Here is a 12,290-nt window from a genome sequence, read left to right on the forward strand (position 1 = left end):
TGCGGTTAGATATCTCTGTTTCTCTTGCTCTTGTCAATGTAAAATTTGACGGAAGATATTCAATTTCCCGAATTCGTAATTAAACATTTGCACCTGTTCACCTGTTTCATAAGGTTAATCGGACATTTGCATTCAATTTGCAAATTGATTTTTACCGTCCGATATTATACATGCAAATTAACCGTGCTTTTAGATCAAATTGATTAAACAGAATGTAAAAGAGGAAATATTTTTGACACATCAATCATTCAAAATTATCTTTCTCTTTCCTTTGATTGATCATTTCAAACGTGAATTAATAAAGATACTAATTATTTAATCAAATTAAATTCGTACTGTCAGTCAACCGTGACCGATGTGACGGCTAACGTGTTAACAAAAATAAAACAGTATAAGAAAATAATGTTCAACTGGAAATTATATAAAAAAAACAAAACCTGTCTGACAAGGGGAACTACCCAAGTGTTACACTCACTAATTAATGAAACTTTGCCAGCTTGTAGAGCTCGTCGAGCTGAACACGCCTATACCCCCTTTGGGGGGGCAGACGGCTAATTGTTTAAAAGATATTAATAATTACAGTTAGTTACTCCTTACATTCTGAGAGATTCTTAAAAAAAACAAATTTTTGCGTACCAAGGATTTGAACCGAGGACCTTTAGATTGCGAGTCATAGATCCGCTCCGTTGTTAAACACATGATTCGCAAACTAAAGGTCCTCGGTTCAAATCCTTCGTACCCAATTTTTTTTTTTTTTTTTTTTTTAATGATAATTTGTCTCTTTTTGAATAACTTAAATTCTATAAAAATTGCAGTGTATGTAATAAGTGAGTATAACACTTGGGTAGTTTTTCGTATGAGACTTGTCTATATCGGATACCATCTTAACGTAAACTGTTTCACGATAACCGATAACGATGGAACGGCAGTTTGGTCTTTCACTCGAATAACCGATGCTATTCACGCAGCATAGCCACTCCTCGCTGAAATCAGGAACGATCAGAATCCACTATTACCATATCGATCGGCGAAGTCAATCTTCCCAGAACTACGATCATCTACGATGAAACATTCTGAGCTGCCTTAGGCAACTTACAATTAGGTTCACTCTGAAAATCAGCATCCAAAGATATACTTACTTTCTGTCTCTTTGAGTGTGGGTAATTTTGGCTCCAAATGAACATAAACATCAAGCTATGTAGTTAGGAAAAATTTTATTCACATTCGCATCCTGTCTTAAATGGTACAAAATTTTGGACATAGAGGATCGGTCGAAAGACATCAGAGGATCCTGTTCGGTTGATTCAACTCTTTACGCGAGGTTCATCCTCGGTGTGGAGGAAAGGGATGATAAATCAATGTTGAATTAGCGAAGGAGAAACGTTGGTTCGAGGTCGATTCGACGAGCTGGTCGCGTCGTTCGCGTAATGAAGGGCCATTACTCGTCTCGCGGGTTGTACAGCGAGACGGAGCGGGCCGATATGCCGCCGCTTTTCGTGCACGCTTCTCATCCCACGGCGCGATCCGGCGTGGCGCGGCACGGCCGGAGCGAACCGGGCAAAGCAAAGAAGGAGTAAGAAGGAGCGCGCGAGTCGCGTTAGCGGATCTGTCGGTCGAGTAACGGAACGCTTTCGAGTACCGCTAGCACCGGCTCTGACGCGGTTACCGGACACCGTTACTTCGGTGATCCGCGAGTACCCACCACGTGCTGCTGTCTCACCATTCGTTCGCTTTTGAAGCGCGCGGCGCGTCCGACTGGAAGGGAAAACGTGCAACCGGGACGAAGCGGGGTGAATTCGACGAATCGTGGAAAAATCGACGATCCCTCGGGCCTAGACGGGATCCGCAATGGATCGTACGCGTTCCCGTACCATTCCCGCCAGATTCTCCAGTTCCGTTTACATTAACTCGATTCATTGTTACACGACACGAATAAATGTCGCCAACTACTCGGAACATTCCATAAAAACGAACTCAAAAGGAGTACAAATCAATCATCATGATTTTTCAAATGGAAGAGAGATAATTGCATTATAATTAAGCATATGTTGGATGGGATACATTTTATCGAAAAATGCTACCGAGTGACAGTCGATAATTAGCGCGTGATCAAAAATTAATCGCCGTTTATCAAGGAATCAATCCAATCGCTAACACGAAATATTACTTAACTGTATTGCGGTAGCACGGCGACAAGTTTGTTATCGTAATGGGTTGGTCATTTCATCGCGAACGCGTTGAAACCCTTTGGAAGATAATGAAACCGGTTGCAACGAAGGTGTGGGTCACCAGCGGGTGATAGAATCACAATTAACCATGTTATTTTTTAACTGTTCGTATTATTGTCTTTCCACCGTGACAGTTAACGTTATTAAACCTTTGGTACCATGGGCTAACAGTAGGTATGACAAAAATTGACACGCTTTCAAGTATAATATCGAGTGATGGATGGATGCAATTTTCAGCGAAAGGGTTGATAAAGAATTAGACTACTTAGACGGAAAGATCCAAGCTTTACATTTACATCGCTGCTTTGGCGGGTGAAAAGAGCCGTTTTAATCGTTTCGTTAAGGCTGTGAGACGCGTCGTCATGCACGCGTATTACGCATAACGGAAAAGGAAGCCTTCAAAGGAATCGGTGTTCACGCGAACACGATCTCTCTCTCAGACACATCTCCCGGGTCTAGAGGTTAGGAGGCCAGGCATTTTGCAGTTTACAGCTCGTGTCCGGTACCATGGGAAAATTTACGAGGCAATACGTGCATAATACGTTCATTAACCATCCATCGAGGGTTTTTTTATTCTCTCTATTCACGGACGCGTCGCGTCGTGAAAATAATATTTGCTTAACGCCAAATCTATGCACGTACGTCTTGTTAGCAGCTTGTACCGTTCTTTTAACGATCGTTTCGCTAGCTCGTTAATTTTTAACGCGCGTACATTCCATCGGTACCCATTCGTCTCTGCGAATTTTTAAAAACATTCACCCCTTTCCTGTTTTTCAATCCACGATTCACCCGTTTTTTCCATATCGCTGGCAAACAAATTTTCGAGGATCCTACCGTCCGGAAACCAGAGACGTTTCCGTGCAAAATATTTCTTTTTTCTCCCGCTATTCTATCTCCATGAATTATTTTCATCCGTGTTTTGACGGAAGTCGAAACGATATCCGTTGTGTTTTTTTTCCTTTTTTTATTTTCACCGAGGGAATATTTATTCTCTCATTTGTTCTTTGTTACCGGATCAACAATTTCGACTCCCGTCGTTCTTGTTCGCCAACCGCGATATCGCGTTCGACTATCGTTTAATGAGCAATTAATTTTCATCTGTCCCGGCGAGTAATTAACGAACCTCGTAGTTCATCGACACGGTCCGATGATTATTGATACCGGCGACACGTCAACTATTTAAGGCTCTCTGTTGTCGCAGGTTAAGGTTTTGTCGACATTTGCGCAGCTTTATCTTTATTGTCAGCGTTTCTGTGTCGTTGGACTACCTGTGCATGCATCATACCGGGATCGCAAAACACATCTCGCGGATCTACAGGTTACCAGGTCAGCCAGTTTGCTATTTACCGCACGTGCACTGCACATACCGTTGATATGCGATAAACCGGGGTTCATGTTTTTCTGACTCGCACACTTTTTGGCGCATATCTGCAGGGAAATTGCGTGCTTCAATTGTTTTTAATAGACGTGGTGAATAATTGAATCAAAGGTTTCAAATGTAGAGCGAATAATTTCAGAAGAAATAAACCACGGTTCTTTATTATTCATACGTTCTTACCCTGTATTTTGGTGCTACTGAAAAATTACTTAGGATACCATCGTTTTTATTTTCTAAATTAAAAAGTCTTCCCTTCATATTTAGGCGAATCGATCAAGGTAGCACAGATTTTTAAATATCCTCGTTGCTGAAAGAAAGGGAAGGCTGTGATTTATAGTCTTCGCGTTTGAAGCTACACCGCTCCGAAGCTCAAATTAACATCAATTTGTGCGGTTTAACGTTATTAACGCTTGATCGATAAACGTGACCGAGCAATAGTTTTCATACCGAGGATTAAAAGAAATTTCAGTTCCTTGCGAATTTTTGTAATCGCTCGTGCGCAGCTTTGTACTGTTGGCGTGAAAATAAATTACGACGAACGGTAAGCTTCTTTTCGCGAAATTCTTCGATAAGAATATTTACACTCCGTTGAAATTTTATTTCTACAAAGAAACGTATAATCTATGTATGCACATCGGACTCTGCTTTTTTTTCGAATTATGAAATACGATTAATTTTCATCGAACAGAGTCTTTGCTCGCCGAAGGCTGATGAATTATCCCATTCTCGTATTGATTAATGCTTTCACAGATTACGTTACAATTATATCATACGCGTGTTTCTTGTGCACCATTTTTCTGGAGAATGGAGACTTGGGAGTAACGTGTCCGGGCATTAATCACGCAAGTACATCTGCTTGGGTCTGAGGGTTACCAGGTCAGGCACTTTGCCATTAACCGTTTGTGCCCGGCACGCGGAGCAAATGCATGTTATATATTCCGTCGATGTTTATTCGTTTATCAATTTCTGGCATCTATTTCATCGTGCTAAAGCCCACGATAAAATTATCCCTCCTGTGGCATACTGCGTCGTTGAATTCCAGAAGAAATTTTCATTTTTCAGAAGTTGCCTTCAAGTTTTTCTTTCTATTAATATGGGTAGTCCTTTGAGTTATGTTATAATATAACAATAACAAGAAATATACATTATTATATTTGAATAAATCATTGAAGTACTTCGTAGGATTCGCTGCTTTTCAACTGCTCAACGATGCAATTAATTTTTTTCAGAATAATTTTACTCTTCTATATTCTACCACATAAAGAAAATCAATTTATCCATCTTCAATTCTTTGCAGAAATAAAATAATTAGTACTTTAAGAGGTACTCGTGCTCTGCGGATGATTAACATTCAATAAAAATCTGGTGTATTTTAATTTCCATTGTTTGATATCGTTTGCAAGGTTCTTCAGTATTCAATTGGAGAACAGAAAATCTAATTATTTGTGTAGCTTATTGGTTTATTAAAATTTCAGCACAAAGCGATGCAAATTCGTGAGAGGGTTCCTTTTTTTCAAAATCGTAGTCTGAATGATAAGAGATGGTACGGTTTAATGGCTAAGGGTTAAACTACGAAAGAATTCCTCTAATCGATATCAGACAACGATGGAACGTTTCCACGGTATTTTATTGCGAGGGTTAGTTCGGTAGCTTCTCGCCATTTCCTTCGGGACGTATCAAACAGCCGGATAAGCAGGAACATTGAGCAATTCAAGTGTAGCTTAGTAAATAGACATAAACAGATGGAAGAAGAGGAAATTCTATCGAAATAGAGTGCACTTTCGTGTATCAGGCTTGTTTACAGCCTGGTTACATTTAATCGAGTGGCGTTATCCCTAGTAGAATTTCATACATATGCAGTTCTTTGCACATCATGAATATTCCATACGGAAATTTATAATTTTATACGACTATCAAACTCGATAGCATTCGCGTGATTATTTAACTGTATCAAAGAAATATGATTCAGAATGTGATAACGCAATTCTTTTTAATATAAAAAAAAATGTCTAACAATGTCTAAAAATGTCCAAGTCGTCTATCATTATAAAAAGAAATCTTAATGCGTGAGTGAATAAAACATCAAAGTCAGAGGGTAGAAATTTCCAAGGGGATAGCGTGATTCGTTCCCCAGGTAACTTGACCCCTCTTTTTACGACTGAGGGATGCCTTCGTCAGTATTGCTCCATAAAAAGAATTTTTCTACAAATTGAATCCTCTTTGCTATAAAGATAACAAAATCTTCTAGAAATGCTGTTATAGGGCATGTCGTAACATCTATAATTTTATTCTTCGCCAAAAAAATTACTAATTTTCAAACTGTAATTAATAAACGAAGATAATAACGTGAAAGGTTAAAAATTAAAATCATGAATACTGTAGCCAGCGTTGAAATGTTAATAACGACAGAGGGGTGGAAGTTTCCATGGGGAGAAGGTAACTCGCACCTCGGCAATTTAATTCCTCCTTAGAAGCGTCAGGTTTGCCCACGAGATTCGTCTCGTTAACGAGCTTACACTACGATGTAGGGTAAAAGTGCGTCCGACAGCGAAGCCCCGCTTCGAAGTGCGACCGTGGCACGGTTTGGCCTCCCGTGGTGCTCTTAAAACCGACTGATACCTTGCATTCTAGCTATATGATGAAATTCCTCGTGACGACGTCACCACTTCCTCCCCTTTCCAACATACCGTACCCGCTTCCCCATTTATAAAACGGATCTCCTCTTTGACTGAAAGCTTTTTTATACGCGTCACAGGAATGCCACTCAGCTGAATGACGTAGAACATTCGCGAACAGCAAATAATTGCGGGAAAGGCTGCGTTTTGCATTTTCATTGCACACGTGGTGCATTAGTTGCACCACGTAATAGGGTGATTATTTAGTTCGCAGTAGTGTCTGACCATCGATGTCTGTTTTCACTGTGGTAATGCTGCAGTAGATCCAGACATCGCTAGTAGATTGCCTAGGATTTAGAAGTGTTTTACTTATTTTATTATACAAGTGATGTTACAATCATCCCCCTCGTCCACTAAATTACATCTCCACAACCCTTCGTTTTATTGTTACGTTAGAGGGTGCATAGAGGGTGCGAATGACCCAGGGGCATCAGAATAATAATATTGTGTTAGAGACTATATAATCTAGTATTTTCATTGTAATCTTCATAGCATAAATAAAACTTAAGGATTTTTTATCCAACTTTTATAAGTTATCAAATCTTAAGGAACGGTGTAGAGGCGCATCAAATATCCATAAATCCTGTACCTATAAAAAATTCTTCTGAAATCTTTATACTACGTTTTACGCGTTTCCTTTATCGAATACTATAAAAAGAAAACGTGTATTCATAAATTATCGATCGTTTCTATTTCCAACATCTCTGATGATCTTCACACACGTATTGGTACAGTGAAGGTAGTTAAATCTTTCAGCTCTTTCGAGATATTCAAATTTCTCAGACCCGTTCCCCAGGGTACATAGAATTTTTTCAAATTTATCAGGAGTGTCGTTCAAATAATTGCATACTCGAGTTGATCCGCTAAAACGAAATTTCCTCCACTCGAGTCTAGAGTGGCCGGAGTACCTCGAGTGGTCGGACACCTCTGTCGCACGGCACTGGGTTCTTGCTGAACCCCTCTTCCAGGTTTTCAGAGCTCTCCCACCGGATCGCACGTCCTTTTTCCTTCTCGCCATGCCGGTTATCCTCGTTCTCGCGCATCGTATACACGTATTACGTGGCGCGGCAGTAGGCCAAGAGTTCGATGGCCTGCAGCCTTGCAAGGCCGGTCGTCACGATGCTACCGAATGCCACGTCAGATGACGCTGCCGACGCCGACATCAGCTTTGGACCAATCTTATGACGCTGGCTGACGTTTGGAAAACGGCCGTTTGTATCGACCGGACCAGTTGATAACTTTCGCCAGGTTATCGTCAATGTTCAACTTTACCGACTAAGGTGTCCCCCCCGTGGCGCTGCGATCGACCATTTTGTGTCGGCTCTTCCTATTCGATGAATACCGAATGGCGGGCTTTCATTCAAAATTCAAAACTCGCGCCTTTCTTCCGATAATGAACTTCTGGATTTTTAAACGATTTCTTTTCTTCTTGTTTTCGTACAGTGGTGAGGTGTTTGATATCAAACAAAAAATTTGGGATATTTATTATACAAATTTCTATAATCATTGTTACTTTTGAGATTATAAGAACACTTGAGCTCTCTTGAAAAATTATTCTTATGCATCATCAGCAACGTAACCGGTTTCATTAGCATTTAATTAAAACGTGAAATGAGGTATTCATACAATCGATAGACTGTGAAAATGAATTATAAATCATTTTTTTTTTTCTTTTTATTGATTCTAACGTGTTTGGATGTTACTAGCTGAAGACTGTTGTGTCTGGTAGATTGTAAACTAATCGTTGCGACTTTCCCTCGGTCGTATACTCACAGCATAAAACGCCTTATACGCTCAAGGACTCCCGACTGGTTAACGATCCGAGACCTATTTTCCATTGGCTTATAAATCAGGGCAAAGTCCGATTAAACTCGTATCGAGCACGCCTATTTTGAGTTTAACGATTTTTATTAAAAGCGTAACGGACTGTCCGCATTTAGCTCCTTTCCGTTTCCATTCTGCTCGCCCATAAATTCTTTCAATCTCTCATGCAAAAATGATCATCTTTGATGCCGGTTTCATTTACCATTCTCTTATCTATGAACTACCCCTCGAAGTCGATCGTACAAACGTACGCGATACGAAGCTCGAAATAAACCAATTGATAAAATAATTATCTGATAAAGTAAGGATTGTAGAATTTCATATTCTAATTAACCTTATGTAACGAAGGGTTCAAGGAAATTTTGTTATCAGTGACTTTGGACTGATAAATTGTTTCTTGATCGATCCGAAGTGACTTCGGTTGTTTTGAAAAGTATTCTTAGGAAGATTTTGAGAGATGTTCGTGGAGATGGGTCTCTCAGGTCGATTCCGGTGAATCGTTGGAGCAAGATTGTTGGCTCTCGCGGCGTACCGAAGCGAAACGGCCGAGCGGCGGTTGCAAGACGAAACTTCCGATTGCGACAGGCCTTATTGCCGACAACAATCGTTCCTTACGTTAGGAGCGTGCACGGTCTCTCGGCCAGCCGAACAAACGCAAAGAAACGAGAAGGCCTCGCGATGCACGTTGATAGTTGCATGACGTTGCCTTTTAAAAAAACTCGGTTTCACATCAACCGAGACGAGAACGGCTCACGGCTCGACGCGGCTTGGCTTGGCTTAGCTTGACTCGGCTTGGCTCCGCTCGCCTCCAACTTGAGCTACCTTTTTCTTGTAAAAGACCGAGCTTCCGTTTTGTTCTTTGCCCGACGTGAAGGGTGGGGGGGTTGTAAATGAGCGCGTAATAATAGCTCAAAGCTGTATTTGCGACGTGCGACCAAGTCTTTTCTTCACGCGAACGGGAACAGCAATGAAAGGAACGTTTCGACGAGAAAACAACGTTTTAATGGGAATGATTTGTATAATGAACACGTGTATTCTTTCGACGAGTCAATTTTTTTGTTTGACTGATCGGAGAGATGGGCACAGTGGGACGTCGATTTCTCTATTTAACCTTTCGTATCAGCAATTATTGAGAAAATTTATAGTACAGTTGATGATTAATTCGAGTTAACCCAAGTGCACTATATATTTTCGTATTTCTCAAGTCAATCGATGTCCTGCTAAATTATTTATTTGATAGTAAAAATTTTTCTTCGAATAACAATGTTTCTAATTATTGTTTCAGGTAAGTCTTCCTACCGTGTCGCACGATATCGAAGTACGCAAACATGATTTTGGTGAGTACCTTCACGGAATCAGCACCGATACATCTCGTTAAAGTTTCTTCTTCTAAGAATCGCGTAGTGTCATCGTTACTTTGCATCGTAGCCCACACAGTGAAAAATGTATAATTCAGCGGAGCGGATAAACAGGCTGTTACTTGTGATCGAAACCCGTTCGGTAGTCGGGTCACGAATTTATTTCACAACTACGTAACTTTCCTAACGCTTTGAACAGAGTAGCAAAACACCGGGATTGCGATCCCGGGAGTTGTTTTGAATCTAAACGTTAAGGCCGATCTCGTTAAACGTTGGAGTCCAATGGAAAATATACAATTTTTCTCTCGCTGTGAAAATCTCGTTGTAATCGTGACACACGAGCACCGCTGTCGCAACGAACGGGTACACTCGCGAAAACTGACAAGGGGCCGTTGCGAAATGTAAATCGAAATCGCGCAAAACTTGCGAAACCTTTATGGTTTTACGATATTGTAAGCTCTGAAGGTATATAACTCTGTATTCTCGGCAATTCGCGAATATTAACACTTTGACAGTCGCTGGAACGTATTCGTGACATGGTTTCTGAAGTATCCGATGTAGAATACGAACGTAGAGATATCTAACAGTTTGCTGCAAAAAGTAGGTTCGATAACCTAATTATTATCTAAAATGTAACACGATAGAAAATTACAAAGAAATGAGAAATGAAGACATCCAAGTCAGTTAAATTGGCAGCATACGAACAAGAAGCCAGCGACAGCTTGGAAAAAGAAGAAAAAAGAAAATGGAACGCAATCCAAACACGCATACATCGTATAAGTTACGAAATCCGAGTATAAAGTCCGCGACATCTTACGTGACAAGAGAGGAAAAGCAGAAAACATTCGTGATAAAAATTGCACAGGTTCGAAGCCAAAAATCACAGAACGGTAACAAAAGGTGTAGATTTGGCGCAAAAAGAGGTAAGCTGTTTCTATGATTCGTAACACTCGATGCCGGTCGAAGAAACATGAAATTTTGCGTCGATTTATTCGACGCGTATTGCAAGCGAACCGTGCACGCAACCAATGCACAGTGCACTCTCACTGTCCTCGGGGACGTTACTCGAGGACGAGGATAAATTTTCCTCTTCGCGTCGGTATCAATGATTTCCCCTCCACCTCGCGGACTCGCAAGAACCGGCTGTGTTCTTTGCGCTCGCGAACGCGACGGGTTCGTGTTCGCGAATCATTAAACTATTACATAATGCACTCTCAAATTGTTCGCTGAAAACGCTGCTTATTTTCCGTGGCTGCAATTAGCCACGCTCGTTCATTAAGAACCAACGACGGCTACCGATCGCTCGAAAATGTTCAGTCTAATTTGAACTTGGCCCTCCTTCCGACCGCTTAATCGTTCCACCACGGAATTACTTTTTGCGATGCTTGTAAAAACGTTAATTAAAACTCGTCCACTCTTTCTTTCGGACGAAGGGAATCGGGAAAATGAAAGTAGAAAAATCACCAAGAAATTTCTTGATTTCATTCGTGTTATTGCGGTTTTTAATTACACCTTGACAATTACCGTATTATCGTTATGACAGCATTTAAAACGTTTCATAATGGAGGAGCGTTAAGGTTTTGAGTATCCTATCGTGCATCGGAGCGGGCATAAAAAAGATCGGTGCTGATCGATCGCGATAAATCAACGCAATTTTTTATTTTACAATCGCCAGATTGGTGCGTTATGACGGGACCGTATACACAAATCAAACGCATTACGTTGTCAATTGTAACTTACACTAAATTACTGGCATCAAGTTTGCGGTTGTACACTCGGGGCTTAGCCGGCAGGCATAAAAGCGACGCGCGAAGAAAGATCGGTCAACGATAAAATGCAACAGCTCGTAGCCGTATTAAAGATTTGCGCAACGATCGTGCCATATAAAGCCCGCGGATAAAAAATCATTCTCTCCGCTATCTTAGATCGTAATAAACTAAAAAAAAAAAACGCGTTGACAATTGACGAATTAAATACCCTGTAAATTGGCGTAACAGGAATTTTTATTCAGGGTGGGCCAGATCCTCAAATTTTACTAAAATTGTGAAGTGTCTAGGGTTGGTAGGTAATTTCATCTAATATTTGCATATTACAATTTTCACCCAAACGCATATTTGTTTTTAAGACCCCATTTTGAGGGTGCCAGACCCACCCTCTCCTCTTCACAGTTACGCCAATGTAACCGAGGGTTGAATGGAATGCGTGAAAACAGTTCTCTTTATAGAATTCTACTTCTATTTACGGAACGTTTGTCGTAACGATCACGTAGACGCGTGCACAATTCTGAATAGCTCAATTAGAACGTTCTACATTATGGCTGGTCGCGGGAATCGCGTACGTATCGCGAATGTTACGTTGTCAACGTGAACTCGAGGCGTAGCCCGGAGCTCCATCGAGCAGTTTTTCAACGGCAAAAAATGAAGGGAGAGAGGTGGAGAGAGAAAAAAAAAATAATCGTGCAGTTGCACTTTAGCGAGCTAAATATTTTACGCAACGAGGGCACCTTACGTTATTAACCGTGATCGGCATAATTAGCTCGAGCAACGTCGCTCGCGTATCGTAAGAAGTCAATCCAAGAAAGGCGGCATTATCATAAATCGCGATCGGGGAAACGCATTGTGAAACGAGCGTGCAAGGGGCAAGATCACAACCGAGTTGAACGGTGTAAAAATAGAAAGGAAACGGATCGGGATCGAAGGAAATAGCAGCTGGCGTAAAAATCAACCGGAGATAGATATTTCCATTTGCATTCCCTTAGTCGCGAAGCTCGATGACCAAAAGAATTATTGATTTATTCGAGTTTTACGGCAAACAGAATTCTAATGGT

General features: G+C 40.9%; 1 protein-coding gene across 9 annotated transcripts in view; it reads left to right on the forward strand.

The window, feature by feature from the left end:
• LOC114880946 (probable nuclear hormone receptor HR3) overlaps positions 1-12,290 on the forward strand; it is a 108,653-nt gene that overhangs the window by 23,640 nt on the left and 72,723 nt on the right. The window contains exon 2 of one of the 9 annotated variants that reach the window (XM_046288482.1): positions 9,391-9,442. The exons of 7 other annotated variants lie outside the window; for them this stretch is intronic. Coding sequence is in view for 1 of the 2 variants with exons in the window: in XM_046288477.1 (XP_046144433.1) it covers positions 3,503-3,554 (52 nt within the window). In the remaining variant the exon portion in view is untranslated. Of the gene's footprint in view, positions 1-3,457; positions 3,555-9,390; positions 9,443-12,290 lie in introns of those variants that run through there. One more of the 9 variants, XM_046288477.1, reaches the window with a different exon arrangement.

This window comes from Osmia bicornis, chromosome 13 (assembly GCF_907164935.1).
Source record: "Osmia bicornis bicornis chromosome 13, iOsmBic2.1, whole genome shotgun sequence".
In the NCBI taxonomy this organism is placed as follows: Eukaryota; Metazoa; Arthropoda; class Insecta; order Hymenoptera; family Megachilidae; genus Osmia; species Osmia bicornis.